General features: G+C 52.7%; 1 protein-coding gene across 1 annotated transcript in view; it reads right to left on the reverse strand.

Annotated features, from left to right (window-relative positions):
* LOC134928648 (uncharacterized) overlaps window positions 1-16,503 on the reverse strand; it is a 157,383-nt gene that overhangs the window by 20,536 nt on the left and 120,344 nt on the right. Inside the window, exon 5 of the mRNA XM_063924597.1 lies at window positions 10,903-10,986. Within this exon, the coding sequence (XP_063780667.1) occupies window positions 10,903-10,986 (84 nt within the window). The remainder of the gene's footprint in view (window positions 1-10,902; window positions 10,987-16,503) is intronic.

A 16,503-nucleotide genomic window follows, 5' to 3' on the forward strand; every position in this document is an offset into this window, starting at 1 on the left:
CAGTCCAACAATGCGAATCGAAGATAAGCTTGATGCGGCAGCCAAATTGGAATGTGGAGGTACGCATCCTTGATATCCAGGGATACTAGGAATTCCCCCTCCTCCAGACCTGATATCACTGCCCTTAGAGACTCCATTTTGAACTTGAACTCTCTCAGAAAGGGGTTTAGAGATTTTAAGTTCAGAATGGGCCTGACCGAACCATCCGGTTTCGGTACCACGAAAAGGTTCGAATAGTAACCTTTGTTTTGCATATGAGGTGGTACTGACACAATAACTTGTGCCTCCACCAACTTCTGGACGGCTTCTTGCAGGACAGTCCTGTCTGCCAGCAGAGCTGGCAAGCCTGATCTGAAAAATCGGTGAGGAGGGAGATTTTAACATTCCAGCCGGTACCCCTGGGACACAATATCTTGCACCCAGGGATCCAGGCCGGAGGACACCCAGACATGACTGAAATGTCTGAGTCTCGCTCCCACCGGCCCCACCTCCGGGGCGTGCGGTCCACTGTCATGCGGAGGACTTTGGTGTACCTGAAGCAGGTTTCTGTTCCTGGGAACCTGCAGCCGCAGGTTTCTTGAACTTGGGCCGACCTCCCCGAAAGAAGGTGTTGGGTGGCTTGGCCTTTCTGGGCTTGTTAGACCGAAAGGGCTGTGATGTAACTGAAGAAATAGGTTTCTTCGGTGCAGTTGTAGCTGAGGGAAGAAAGGGTGACTTACCAGCCGTAGCCGTGGAGATCCATGCATCTAACGCCTCCCCAAAGAGAGCCTGACCTGTGTAGGGTAGGGTCTCCACACTTCTCCTGGATTCCGCGTTGGCCGACCACTGGCGCAACCACAGTCCTCGACGAGCTGAGATAGACATGGAAGAAATTCCTGCAGCCATGGAACCCAGGTCTATCATAGATTCTACCAGAAATCCTGCCGAATCCTGAATGTTAATCAAAAACAATTCAACATCAGATATATCCATAGTATCCAAGTCTTCAAGTAACGTGCCTGACCACTTTATTATAGCTTTGGCAATCCAAGAACTGGCAATAGTGGGACGTAGTATTGCCCCAGAAGCCGTGTATATGGATTTGAGCGTATTATCAATTTTACGATCAGCCGGCTCTTTCAAGGCGGTAGATCCTGGAACAGGTAAAACCACCTTTTTTGAGAGTCTGGATACAGGCGCGTCAACAATAGGCGGGTTTTCCCATTTTTTCCTATCCTCTACCGGGAAAGGAAATGCTACTAGAACCCTTATAGGTATCTGGATATTTTATCCGGGTTTTCCCAAGCTTTTTCAAAGATAGCATTTAATACCTTTGACGCAGGGAAGGTTAGCGAGGCTTTCTTATTGTCAGTGAAGTAAGCCTCCTCAACCTGCTCAGGTGTTGTATCAGTAATATTCAACACATCCCTAATAGCCTCTATCATCAACTGCACCCCTTTTGCAAGCGATGCAGCCCCCTGCAACACGTCACCGTCTGCCGTGTCAGAATCGGTATCATCCTGCATGATCTGAGCAAGTGCACGTTTATGGGAATATACAGCGGGGAGCCCTGAGGTACCAGAACTGGGCCAGACTGACATAGAGTTCTGTGAAGCCTGAGTTGCAGATTCATTTTGTGCAACCCTATTAGAGAAATCATAGATTTGATAGAGGATAACCACTCAGGCTCCCTTGCTGGAATCTGTGCTAAACCAGTGCAATCCTGATTACATGGAATGGGATCATCAGAGGACATATCCTCTGCAGCATATGACACAGAGTCCCTGGACATAGCTTTATGGAGACCACAGACACTCCACACACACACAGGGGAGGGCAGAGTTTCACCCCCAAGAATGGCAAGAGAGACACAGAGATTGGAGCCAACCCACACACAGCGCTTTTAATATATAGGGAGACCGCCAACCAGCGCTGACTGTGCACCTTAATAGGTTACACAGTCGTTTTGCAGCCTCCCCCTTCTACAACCCCCTGGTACTGTGAGAGATAGCTGGAGTTGCTGTGGAGAAACTTGCTCTTCACTGACAGCGTTGTGCAGGCAGAAAAATGGCGCTGAACGCTGCTGGGTCCGCTCTGAGGAGAAGCTCCGCCCCCAAAATGGCGCTGTCTTCCTGCTCTTCCTAGGATTATACTGGGCTGAGGATTGATGCTGGCTCTGAGATCCGGGGACCCCGACAGGCTTTGTGACCAGTGTAGGGGGTAAGCGCTGGCTCAGGGCGCCCCTCACAGCGCTGCACTATGTACCGCTGAGTCTCCGGAGCGCAGTTAATACTGCGCTCCTACCCTGATGCCGCCATCTTCACACTGGCCCCCCGCTTGCTAGGGGGGTCGGTGACTCACTCGCCACAAATCTTCAGCTCTGTAAGGGGGTGGCAGCATGCTGCTGGGGCAAGCGGTCCCCTGTGGCGGAGAATGATCTATCCCCTCTGGAGCTCAGTGTCCAGTCAGCGGAGACAGTGGCTCAGACCCCGCAGGGCGGACACTACTCCCCCCCCCCCCCCCCCCCCTTAGTTCCACGCTGCAGGGAGGCTGTTGCCAGCAGCCTCCTTGTAAAATAATAAACTCTACAATAAACTTTTCTAGAGAAACTCTGTAGAGCTCCTCTAGCTGTGATCGGCTCCTCCGGGCACATTTTCTAAACTGAGTCTGGTAGGAGGGGCATAGAGGGAGGAGCCAGCCCACACTCTCAAACTCTTAAAGTGCTAATTGCTCCTGGTGGACCCATCTATACCCCATGGTACTAATGTGGACCCCAGCATCCTCTAGGACGTAAGAGAAATATTCTTTGTAAAGTGCTGCGGAATATGTGAAAACAGCAGCACGGATGGGTAATGACACAGGGGTGCGGATGGGGAATGACACGGGCGTGGATGAGGAAGACAGAGCAGTACTGATGGGGAAGACAGAGCAGCACGGATGGGGAATGACACTGCGTCTCGGGTGGGGAAGATAGAGCAGCACGGATGGGGAATGACACGGGTGCGGATGGGGAATGACACGGGCGTGGATGAGGAAGACAGAGCAGTACGGATGGGGAATGACACTGCGTCTCGGGTGGGGAAGACAGGGCAGCACGGATGGGGAATGACACTGCGTCTCGGGTGGGAAAGACAGAGCAGTACGGATGGGGAATGACACTGCGTCTCGGGTGGGGAAGACAGAGCAGCACGGATGGGGAATTACACAGCGGCTCGGATGGGGAAGACAGCAGCACGGATGGGGAATGACACAGCGGCTCAGATGGGGAAGACAGAGCAGCACGGATGAGGAATGACACGGGCGCGGATGGGGAAGACAGAGCAGCACGGATGAGGAATGACAGCGGCTCAGATGGGGAAGACAGAGCAGCACGGATGGGGAAAGACACAGGGGCATGGATGAGGAAGACAGAGCAGCACGGATGGGGAAAGACACAGGGGCATGGATGAGGAAGACAGAGCAGCACGGATGGGGAAAGACACAGGGGCATGGATGAGGAAGACAGAGCAGCACGGATGGGGAAAGACACAGGGGCATGGATGAGGAAGACAGAGCAGCATGGATGGGGAAGACAGAGCAGCACGGATGGGAAATTACACAGGGGCGCAGATGGGGAATGACACAGCGACTCGGATGGGGAAGACAGAGTGTGATGCCCAGTATCTGCCCCAGCCACTGCTGGATACCTTAACCCACCTGGGACTGCAGGGGTTAATGTGTCTGGTCGGCTGGTTGCTAGGCAACCGCATCTGACCGGAGGGCTAGCTGGCGGGCACTAGGACCCAGTGCCTCCTAACTAAAAGAAATGCGGGGATTGGCTGCCCACAGAGCGGGAGAGTAGAGGCGGGGGTTGGCGCCCGTTTGGTGGGTGTGTGCGGAGGAGAAGAGAGCTGCCTGCGGGAGAAGAGGGCGTCGCAGCGCTGAGAGAAACTCCGGGCGGAGAGAGAGGAGAGCCGCGCGGTGAGCAGGGCAGCGGCGGGTCCCACTGCTGCTGGAGAAGCCGCCAGTGACACCCGCGATCTTAGAGCCGGGTCCGACCGCAGCCACCAGTCCCTCTGTCGCGGAGGAGAGCAGCCGCTGGAGTCAGCGATACCGCTGACAGAGAGCAAGCCGCCAGACAGCGCAGAAGAAGGGGATAAGTGCTGCTGCAGCCGCGGCAGGAGCCGACTGCGACCTGGGGAGCGCTGTGCGCCTGAGCACCCAAGAGGAAGGGAGAACCACATCTGGACCCTGAACAGAACCAGGTACCTACTCCCCATGTTAAGCCCCTGCATTAGTCAGGATCTAGAGACAACCCTGTCCACTCACCCCCTGGAAATCACACTAAGACCCGGATATGCGGCATCAACCAATCCATTGTGCAACCCTCCCCGTTACCACTGATGCCTGGTCACTAAACATTTAACCCATACTTACCGACTTTTTGGCTGCTCTCTCCGGGAGAGAGCAGCCAGGTCGGTGCGGCAGGGGGTCGGGCTGCGATGTAAGTGCAGAGGGGGGCGGGCCGGAGGCGTGGCGTAGGCGGGGTGGGGGCGTGTCGGAGGCGGGCCGGGGCGTGACTACAGGATCGTCCCGTGTAAGCCCCGCCCCCCGCTGTGTAATGCCGCTATTGCAGGCATTATACAGCAGGGGGCGTGGCTATGATGACGCGATTCAACAAGAATCGCGTCATCGCCTGCCCGGACCGCCCACTTTACTCGCTAAGTGGGCGGCCGGGCAGAGGGGGACCCCTGTAACCGGGAGACTTGCCTGCTCTTCCGGGGGGCCGGGAGGGTCACCCGATTTTCGGGAGCCTCCCGGCCATTCCAGGAGAGTAGGCAAGTCTGATTTAACCCCTTATCAGCCCTAACCCCTATACTCCTTGGGAGTTACTACGAGCCTTACGTGGACTCACACTTGGACATTCAGGACATTATATAGCGTCAGAGACTCTGATAGGAGTTCATAGCGCCACCCGGTGGCCCATTAATTTAATGTGAAAATTCTCTTACATTCGTATCTCAAATATGATCTCTTGCATTAGTTATTTCTAATATGGTAACGTGTCCATGGATGTAAGAAAAGTGTTCAAGTTGATGTTGAAAAGTGTTCATTATATCACTAATGTAATAGGAGATAATGTGCCTTAGTGGATCGTATTGAGTTTACCCACCTGCGAATCCAAGTCACTTAACCAGGGTAGTACCCATTCCCCTTTGCTTTTACAATAAATCTGCGTTATTGTATCCTACCGTAGTAATCCTTACACACTTGGGGGTGTTGTCTGTACTGGGGTATCTCCGTCCTTCTGCCCAGGTCCTATACAGGTGTCCTCCGCAGATTCCAACAGGCTTCGCACAAGCAGGAACTGGACGGCCGGACCAGCCGTAACGGGACAGACGCGAGACTTCAGGTACGCTTCACCACATATCACATTTGGCGTCCGCGAACAGGATACGAACAAGATGACGGATTCACAGGTTCCCGCTACTCCCACATCAGCATCCGGCAGGAGGATGCTACCAGTGTCACCCGGGCAAAGAAACACGACCACCATGGCGGCATCACCGTTGACTATGCCATACTATTTTGGAGCAGCATGGTTACCAACCTATGCAGGAAAACAAGTTCCGGGTTCGAGTACATTCAAAGACTTTAAAGACAAGATGTATTCAATGTTCCGCCTGTACCCACTGACCGAAGAACAGAAAATAGAGATCGTTATGGGTCAATTGACGGATTCGGCACTACCGGAAGTGAAAGCATGGGAAGATAGCGAAAAGAAGACCGTCGAATGCATCTTTAAGAAGCTGATGACCATATTCGACTGCGAGACCATAGCGGAATTAAAAGCCGCCTTTATGCGAGAAAACAAAGACCTGACGAATCACTGCGAGACTTCGCGCTGGCCCTACAAGAAGCTGCAAAGGCTATACGGGCCCTGGATGAACGAGAAGTCGAAGGGATAGATAGAACGTTAAGAGACCTGTTTGTAGAAGGGGCAAGAGGAGAGACGATTCGCTCTCAAATGCACATGGAGAGACGATAGCAACCAGGGAGCTCCTTCTCTGAATTCAAAGAGACGGTGCTGCAGATCCTTGGGAAAAATCAGAGCAATAATGTCATGAAAGATGCGTCTTCAGAGTGGAGTGAAGATGACAGCTACAGAGAAACCGCACTGCCCATGAAGTCAGACGGACTAGCCCAAGTGGGAGTGGTTCTTCAGCAAGCACAAACCCCACCGGGACCAGATCCTATGGAGACGCTCAATCAGAGGCTGACGGAGATGACATTGAATCTCTCCCAAATGAGCCGGAGATTAGAAGAGCTCGACAGGGACCAAGATAGGAATAGACACAGAGAATGGCGTCAAGAGCAAGGTTGGCAGAGTCATCCTCGCTGGGACGTAGTAAGAGAATCGGGCCGACGATTGACCGATCAATTCCATGCTCAGAAAGGCACTGTATGTCAACAGACCTCCGAAAGAGTGGAGAGAGTAGATCTACCATGGGAGGAACGACCCAGAAAAGCAGGACCAAGACTGGTGTTGCAGAGTCAAGTCGGAGTGATGGGTGTACCATCTGGTGGGGATGATCGAAGAACCAGAACAAGAAAGAAGACAGGCCAAGTATTGTGGTTTAGTGCAACGCGTGGTTACGGCTTCATAAGGAGAACAGACACTAAGAGAACCATATACGTTCACTATACAGGCATTCAGAAAACCCATCGGAACAAGTACTTCCGAAGCCTAGGAAGCGGGGAATGGGTCGAATTTGAAGTGACCAATGGAAAAAGGGGCGTAAAGCCCATCAACGTCACAGGTCCTGATGGTGTTCCAGTGCAAGGCAACAGACATGCCACAGAGAGTTACCAGTATTGGCGCTATCCACGTTATAGAAAACCTCCACTCTACTACCAGCAAGACTACTGGGACAGCGGAAGCAGAGAGGAACTAAAAGACGGTGATATTGAGACCGGTAGGCCTAACACCGATACTCAGCGATCTGACCAGATGCCCCGACCACCAGAACCTGAAGTCCCAAAACAAAGAGAACTGCTGGAAACAAGTGAGAGACCAGTTGTGAAGGGTCAGAGTGAGACAGTGCAACAGTGCCTTCAAAAAGTGATTAAGCCTCAGTTTCCTCCTCAACCAAAGCGGGAGTACATCCCAAGAAGCAAAGACGTGGGTTACCGTGCGGAGAATCTCGAGCACACAGATGCCAGTGCGACCGACCAGAAAAGGGGCACTGAAGCAGTGGGCCACAAGGCAGTGACAAAGATAGTGGAGCCCTTGGAATCCAAAAGCCTAGAACTAGCTATACCACCGTCTGAACCAAAGACCACGATAGAGACCCCAAAGGTAGCTGAGAAGTCCGAGATCCGTTCCACTGAAGTGAAGCCTGTAACCAATAGTGAGTACACAACTATAACGGGAGAAGAATTCGCCTTCAGGATACAGCAGGCTATACAAAGATCAATGAGACGCGACAAAGGTGTACCACGTGCTCCTTGCAGATTGCACGCCATGATATAAAGTACCAGAGATGGAGGATCCACCTGTGGCAGAAGGGCGGGGATCCTCGGGGGACATACCCTTAAGTGAATAGGCCTGTAAATATGTTTATGTTCAGAAATGTATATGCATATTGGTACCCCACTTGGTTACGTTCACCTAATTACTACTGTTTACGTCTTGAAAGACCATAACATTGACTTTTGGCATGTTGCCTAATGCGTGAGGACACGCAATCTTCCAGAGGGGGAATATGTGATGCCCAGTATCTGCCCCAGCCGCTGCTGGATACCTTAACCCACCAGGGACTGCAGGGGTTAATGTGTCTGGTCGGCTGGTTGCTAGGCAACCGCATCTGACCAGAGGGCTAGCTGGAGGGCACTAGGACGCAGTGCCTCCTAACTAAAAGAAATGCGGGGATTGGCTGCCCGCAGAGCGGGAGAGTAGAGGCGGGGTTTGCGCCCGTTCGGTGGGTGTGTGCGGAGGAGAAGAAAGCTGCCTGCAGGAGAAGATGGCGTCCCTGCGCAGCGCCGCGCTGAGAGGAACTCCGGGCGGAGAGAGAGGAGAGCCGCGTGGTGAGCAGGGCAGTGGCGGGTCCCACTGCTGCTGGAGAAGCCGCCAGTGACAGCCGCGATCCTGGAGCCGGGTCCGACCGCAGCCACCAGTCCCTCTGTCACGGAGGAGAGCAGCCGCTGGAGTCAGCGCTACCGCTGACAGAGAGCAAGCCGCCAGACAGCGCAGGAGAAGGGGATAAGTGCTGCTGCAGCCGCGGCAGGAGCCGACTGCGACCTGGGGAGCGCTGTGCGCCTGAGCACCCAAGAGGAAGGGAGAACCACATCTGGACCCCGAACAGAACCAGGTACCTACTCCCCATGTTAAGCCCCTGCATTAGTCAGGATCTAGAGACAACCCTGTCCACTCACCCACTGGAAATCACACTAAGACCCGGATATGCGGCATCAACCAATCCATTGTGCAACCCTCCCCGTTACCACTGATGCCTGGTCACTAAACATTTAACCCCGTATCATCCCTAACCCCTAAACTCCTTGGGAGTTACTACGAGCCTTACGTGGACTCACACTTGGACATTCAGGACATTATATAGCGTCAGAGACTCTGATAGGAGTTCATAGCGCCACCCGGTGGCCCATTAATTTAATGTGAAAATTCTCTTACATTCGTATCTCAAATATGATCTCTTGCATTAGTTATTTCTAATATGGTAACGTGTCCATGGATGTAAGAAAAGTGTTCAAGTTGATGTTGAAAAGTGTTCATTATATCACTAATGTAATAGGAGATAATGTGCCTTAGTGGATCGTATTGAGTTTACCCACCTGCGAATCCAAGTCACTTAACCAGGGTAGTACCCATTCCCCTTTGCTTTTACAATAAATCTGCGTTATTGTATCCTACCGTAGTAATCCTTACACACTTGGGGGTGTTGTCTGTACTGGGGTATCTCCGTGCTTCTGCCCAGGTCCTATACAGGTGTCCTCAGCAGATTCCAACAGGCTTCGCACAAGCAAGAACTGGACGGCCGGACCAGCCGTAACGGGACAGACGCGAGACTTCAGGTACGCTTCACCACATATTACATTAGCAGCACGGATGGGGAATGACACAGCGGCTCGGATGGAGAAGACAGAGCAGTACGGATGGGGAATGACACAGCGTCTCGGATGGAGAAGACAGAGCAGCACGGATGGGGAATGACACAGCGGCTCGGATGGAGAAGACAGAGCAGCACGGATGGGGAATGACACTGCGGCTCGGATGGGGAAGACAGAGCAGCACGGATGGGGAAGACACAGCGGCTCGGATGGGGAAGACAGAGCAGCACGGATGGGGAAGACACAGCGGCTCGGATGGGGAAGACAGAGCAGCACGGATGGGGAAGACACAGCGGCTCGGATGGGGAAGACAGAGCAGCACGGATGGGGAATGACACAGCGGCTCGGATGGGGAAGACAGAGCAGCACGGATGGGGAATGACACAGCGGCTCGGATGGGGAAGACAGAGCAGCACGGATGGGGAAGACAGAGCAGCACGGATGGGGAAGACAGAGCAGCACGGATGGGGAAGACAGAGCAGCACGGATGGGGAAGACACAGCGGCTCGGATGGGGAAGACACAGCGGCTCGGATGGAGAAGACAGAGCAGCACGGATGGGGAAGACACAGCGGCTCGGATGGGGAAGACACAGCGGCTCGGATGGAGAAGACAGAGCAGCACGGATGGGGAAGACAGAGCAGCACGGATGGGGAAGACAGAGCAGCACGGATGGGGAAGACACAGCGGCTCGGATGGGGAAGACAGAGCAGCACGGATGGGGAAGACACAGCGGCTCGGATGGGGAAGACAGAGCAGCACGGATGGGGAATGACACAGTGGCTCGGATGGGGAAGACAGAGCAGCACGGATGGGGAATGACACAGCGGCTCGGATGGGGAAGACAGAGCAGCACGGATGGGGAATGACACAGTGGCTCGGATGGGGAAGACAGAGCAGCACGGATGGGGAAGACAGAGCAGCACGGATGGGGAAGACAGAGCAGCACGGATGGGGAAGACAGAGCAGCACGGATGGGGAAGACAGAGCAGCACGGATGGGGAAGACACAGCGGCTCGGATGGGGAAGACAGAGCAGCACGGATGGGGAAGACACAGCGGCTCGGATGGGGAAGACAGAGCAGCACGGATGGGGAATGACACAGTGGCTCGGATGGGGAAGACAGAGCAGCACGGATGGGGAATGACACAGCGGCTCGGATGGGGAAGACAGAGCAGCACGGATGGGGAATGACACAGTGGCTCGGATGGGGGAGACAGAGCAGCATGGATGGGGAAGACAGAGCAGCACGGATGGGGAAGACAGAGCAGCACGGATGGGGAAGACAGAGCAGCACAGATGGGGAAGACAGAGCAGCACGGATGGGGAAGACAGAGCAGCACGGATGGGGAAGACAGAGCAGCACGGATGGGGAATGACACAGGGGCGGCACGGATAGAAGGAGTTTATAGGCCATTTGCATGAACTCGCAGACCGGTGACTGCCAGTAGACGCTGCTGCATGCGCTTTAGCATGCGACTCTGATTCCGGCCTAATATGGCAGTTTATTTATTAAAACTTCAAATGTGAGCAAAACTTACTAAAATATGGCAGCATACGGTGAGCAACTCCTGAATGATTTTCTGATTGCCCACACATCTACCAGGACATTCAGGACTGAATGATATAAACGGTGGGCGGTATCCTTGCACCGCCTAGGGAGGGGATTAGGTTTCAGTCCTCGCAGGCCTCTGCATCGGGACGTCAGGGAAGGATCATGTGTCACGACCTCTACAAGCAGCTTATCAGGGCTGTGTCTGTGCGATCCATATCCGTGTACTGCGCTCAGCATCTCTCTCATGTATTATTCACTCACCTTCCTGGCCTTCTTCTCGCTGCGGCTCTGCTTGGCCTTGCTGATGCATTCCTCCCCGGAGGCTACGCAGTGAGCCAGCTGGTTCTGCAGGAACATAAGTGGATGGTACGTGAGATGATGGTTAGACGGTGAGACCCCCCCATGCAGAGATATGAACGTCAGCTAATTGTGTTACACCATTAATGCACTCTAGTATCGCCGCATTTCCATCTTTCCTCTCTCCTTGTGGAGCCACAAGATCTCAGGCTTAATGGAAGTTATAGATAAAAGACATTGAGCACAATTCAGATCTGAACGCAGCAGCAAATTTATTAGCTAATGGCCAAAACCATGGGGGTAATTCCGACCTGTTCGCACGCAGCGGTTCTTCGCTGCGGTGTGAACGGGTCGGAACTGTGCATGCGCGGCGGGCACAATGCGCAAGCGCAGCGTTGCCCGGCGATGGATGTCGCTGAGCAGTGGCTAGAACAAAGAAGAAAGTGATCGCTGGCGCGATCGCAAGAAGATTAACAGCGAGGGGGTGTTCCGGGGCGTCTACTCACCATTTTCCTGGCGTGGAAATCCGAACGCAGGCGTGTCCAGGCGTATGGAGGGCGGATTTCTGATGTCAATCCCGGGACCTTCGTCGCTGGATCCGTCGCACAGGGTAAGTAGGTCTGACCCTGGTCTTGTTTTGCAGGAAACTTTTTTTTCGCATAGCAGGGCTACACAAGCGATCGCAGCCCTGCTATGCTAAAATACACTCCCACATAGACGGCGTCAAGTTGATCGCACCAGCAGCAAAAAGTTGCAGATGTAACATGTGCAGAGAGAGTTAGATTTGGGTGGGTTATATTGTTTCTGTGCAGGGTAAATACTGGCTGCTTTATTTCTCTAACGTCCTAAGTGGATGCTGGGGACTCCGTCAGGACCATGGGGAATAGCGGCTCCGCAGGAGACAGGGCACAAAAATAAAGCTTTAGGATCAGGTGGTGTGTACTGGCTCCTCCCCCTATGACCCTCCTCCAAGCCTCAGTTAGGTTTTTGTGCCCGTCCGAGCAGGGTGCAATCTAGGTGGCTCTCTTAAAGAGCTGCTTAGAAAAAGTTTTTTAGGTTTTTTATTTTCAGTGAGTCCTGCTGGCAACAGGCTCACTGCATCGAGGGACTTAGGGGAGAGAATTTCAACTCACCTGCGTGCAGGATGGATTGGATTCTTAGGCTACTGGACACCATTAGCTCCAGAGGGAGTCGGAACACAGGTCTCGCCCTGGGGTTCGTCCCGGAGCCGCGCCGCCGACCCCCCTTACAGATGCTGAAGATTGAAGGTCCGGAAACAGGCGGCAGAAGGCTTTTCAGTCTTCATGAAGGTAGCGCACAGCACTGCAGCTGTGCGCCATTGTTGTCACACACTTCACACCAAGCGGTCACGGAGGGTGCAGGGCGCTGCTGGGGGCGCCCTGGGCAGCAATATTTTATTACCTTAAGGCAAAAGAATACATCACATATAGCCATTAAGGCTATATGTATGTATTTAACCCATGCCACTTATCTAAATCCACGGGAGGAAAGCCCGCCGAAATAGGGGGCGGGGCTTATTCTCCTCAGCACACAGCGCCATTTTCCTGCTCAGCTCCGCTGTGAGGAAGGCTCCCAGGACTCTCCCCTGCACTGCACTACAGAAACAGGGTAAAACAGAGAGGGGGGGCATTTTTTGGCGATATACTGGATATATTTAAGCTGCTATAAGGATACAACACTTATATAAGGTTGTTCCCATATATATTATAGCGCTTGGGTGTGTGCTGGCAAACTCTCCCTCTGTCTCCCCAAAGGGCTAGTGGGGTCCTGTCTTCGATAAGAGCATTCCCTGTGTGTCTGCTGTGTGTCGGTACGTGTGTGTCGACATGTATGAGGACGATGTTGGCGTGGAGGCAGCGCAATTGCCGATAATGGTGATGTCACCCCCCAGGGAGTCGACACCGGAATGGATGGCTTTGTTTATGGAATTACGTGATAATGTCAGCACATTACAAAAATCAGTTGACGACATGAGACGGCCGGCAAACCAGTTAGTACCTGCCAAGGCGTCTCAGACACCGTCAGGGGCTGTAAAGCGCCCTTTACCTCAGTCGGTCGACACAGACCCAGACACAGACACTGAATCTAGTGTCGACGGTGATGAAACAAACGTATTTTCAAGTAGGGCCACACGTTATATGATCACGGCAATGAAGGAGGCTTTGCATATCTCTGATGCTGCAAGTACCACAAAAAGGGGTATTATGTGGGGGGTGAAAAAACTACCTGTAGTTTTTCCTGAATCAGAGGAATTAAATGATGTATGTGATGAAGCGTGGTTTAACCCAGATAGAAAAATGCTAATTTCAAAAAAGTTATTAGCATTATACCCTTTCCCGCCAGAGGTTAGGGCGCGCTGGGAAACACCCCCTAGGGTGGATAAGGCGCTCACACGCTTATCAAAACAAGTGGCGTTACCGTCTCCGGATACGGCCGCCCTCAAGGATCCAGCAGATAGGAGACTGGAAACTACCCTAAAAAGTATATACACACATACTGGTGTTATACTGCGACCGGCCATCGCCTCAGCCTGGATGTGCAGTGCTGGGGTCGTCTGGTTGGATTCCCTGACTGAAAATATTGATACCCTGGATATTGCCGTATAAAGGGGAGGAATTATTTGGCGTCGGTCTATCGGATCTGGTGGCCACGGCAACTGCCGGAAAATCCACCTTTTTACCTCAGACCCCCTCCCAACAGAAAAAGACACCGTCTTTTCAGCCGCAGTCCTTTCGGTCCTATAAGAACAAGCGGACAAAAGGACAGTCATATCTGCCTAGGGGCAGAGGAAGGGGTAAGAGAGGGCAGCAAGCAGCCCCTGCCCAGGAACAGAAGCCCTCCCAGGGTTCTGCAAAGCCCTCAGCATGACGCTGGGGCCTTACAAGCGGACTCAGGAACGGTGGGGGGTCGACTCAAGAATTTCAGCGCACAGTGGGCTTGCTCACAGGTGGACCCCTGGATTCTGCAGGTAGTATCTCAGGGTTACAGGTTGGAATTCGAGAAGTCTCCCCCTCGCCGGTTCCTAAAGTCTGCTTTGCCAACGTCTCCCTCAGACAGGGAGACGGTATTGGAAGCCATTCACAAGCTGTTTGCTCAGCAGGTGATAGTCAAGGTACCCCTCCTACAACAGGGAAAGGGGTATTACTCCACGCTATTTGTGGTACCGAAGCCGGACGGCTCGATAAGACCTATTCTAAATCTGAAATCTTTGAACCTGTACATACAAAAATTCAAGTTCAAGATGGAGTCACTCAGAGCAGTGATAGCGAATCTGGAAGAAGGGGACTTTATGGTGTCCCTGGACATAAAGGATGCTTACCTGCATGTCCCAATTTGCCCTTCACATCAAGGGTACCTCAGGTTCGTGGTGCAAAACTGTCATTATCAGTTTCAGACGCTGCCGTTTGGATTGTCCACGGCACCTCGGGTCTTTACCAAGGTAATGGCCGAAATGATTCTTCTGCGAAGAAGAGGCGTATTAATTATCCCTTACTTGGACGATCTCCTGATAAGGGCAAGGTCCAGAGAACAGCTGGAGGACGGAGTAGCACTAACCCAAGTAGTGCTGCAACAACACGGGTGGATTCTGAATTTTCCAAAATCTCAGTTGACCCCGACAACACGTCTGCTGTTCCTGGGAATGATTCTGGACACGGTTCAGAAAAAGGTGTTTCTTCCGGAGGAGAAAGCCAGGGAGTTATCCGAACTTGTCAGGAACCTCCTAAAACCAGGGACAGTGTCTGTACATCAATGCACAAGAGTCCTGGGAAAGATGGTGGCTTCTTACGAAGCGATTCCATTCGGCAGATTCCACGCACGAACTTTTCAGTGGGATCTGCTGGACAAATGGTCCGGATCGCATCTGCAGATGCATCAGCGGATAACCTTATCGCCACGGACAAGGGTGTCTCTTCTGTGGTGGTTGCAGAGTGCTCATCTGTTAGAGGGCCGCAGATTCGGCATACAGGACTGGGTCCTGGTGACCACGGATGCCAGTCTGAGAGGCTGGGGAGCGGTCACACAAGGAAGAAACTTCCAGGGAGTATGGTCAAGCCTGGAGATGTCTCTTCACATAAATATACTGGAGCTAAGAGCGATTTACAATGCTCTAAGTCTGGCAAAACCCCTGCTTCAGGGTCAGCCGGTGTTGATCCAGTCGGACAACATCACGGCAGTCGCCCACGTAAACAGACAGGGCGGCACAAGAAGCAGGACAGCAATGGCAGAAGCTGCAAGGATTCTTCGCTGGGCGGAAGATCATGTGATAGCACTGTCAGCAGTATTCATTCCGGGAGTGGACAACTGGGAAGCAGACTTCCTCAGCAGACACGATCTACACCCGGGAGAGTGGGGACTTCATCCAGAAGTCTTCCACATGATTGTGAACCGTTGGGAAAAACCAATGGTGGATATGATGGCGTCCCGCCTCAACAAAAAACTGGACAGGTATTGCGCCAGGTCAAGAGATCCTCAGGCAATAGCTGTGGACGCTCTGGTAACACCGTGGGTGTTCCAGTCAGTGTATGTGTTCCCTCCTCTGCCTCTCATACCAAAAGTACTGAGAATTATACGGCAGAAGGGAGTAAGAACGATACTAGTGGCTCCGGATTGGCCAAGAAGAACTTGGTACCCGGAACTTCAAGAGATGCTCACGGAGGATCCGTGGCCTCTACCTCTAAGACGGGACCTGCTTCAGCAGGGACCGTGTCTATTCCAAGACTTACCGCGGCTGCGTTTGACGGCATGGCGGTTGAACGCCGAATTCAAAAGGAAAAAGGCATTCCGGAAGAGGTCATTCCTACACTGGTAAAAGCCAGGAAGGAGGTGACTGCACAACATTATCACCGCATTTGGAGAAAATATGTTGCGTGGTGTGAGGCCAGGAAGGCCCCCACGGAGGAATTTCAACTGGGTCGATTCCTACATTTTCTGCAAACAGGATTGTCTATGGGCCTCAAATTGGGGTCCATTAAGGTTCAAATTTCGGCCCTGTCGATTTTCTTCCAGAAAGAATTGGCTTCAGTTCCTGAAGTCCAGACTTTTGTAAAAGGAGTACTACATATACAGCCCCCGGTTGTGCCCCCAGTGGCACCGTGGGATCTTAATGTAGTCTTGGATTTTCTCAAATCCCATTGGTTTGAGCCGCTCAAATCGGTGGAGCTGAAGTATCTCACATGGAAAGTAACCATGCTACTGGCCCTGGCTTCAGCCAGGAGAGTATCAGAATTGGCGGCTTTATCATATAAGAGCCCATATCTGATTTTCCATACGGACAGGGCAGAACTGCGGACGCGTCCTCATTTTCTGCCTAAGGTGGTGTCAGCGTTTCACCTGAACCAGCCTATTGTGGTGCCTGCGGCTACTAACGAGTTGGAGGATTCCAAGTTGTTGGACGTGGTCCGGGCATTGAAAATATATATTTCAAGAACGGCGGGAGTCAGAAAGTCTGACTCACTGCTTATATTGTATGCACCCAACAAGATGGGTGCTCCTGCTTCTAAGCAGACGATTGCTCGTTGGATTTGTAGCACAATTCAACTTGCA

The sequence above is a fragment of the Pseudophryne corroboree genome, chromosome 5 (genome assembly GCF_028390025.1).
Source record: "Pseudophryne corroboree isolate aPseCor3 chromosome 5, aPseCor3.hap2, whole genome shotgun sequence".
NCBI classification, from domain to species: domain Eukaryota; kingdom Metazoa; phylum Chordata; class Amphibia; order Anura; family Myobatrachidae; genus Pseudophryne; species Pseudophryne corroboree.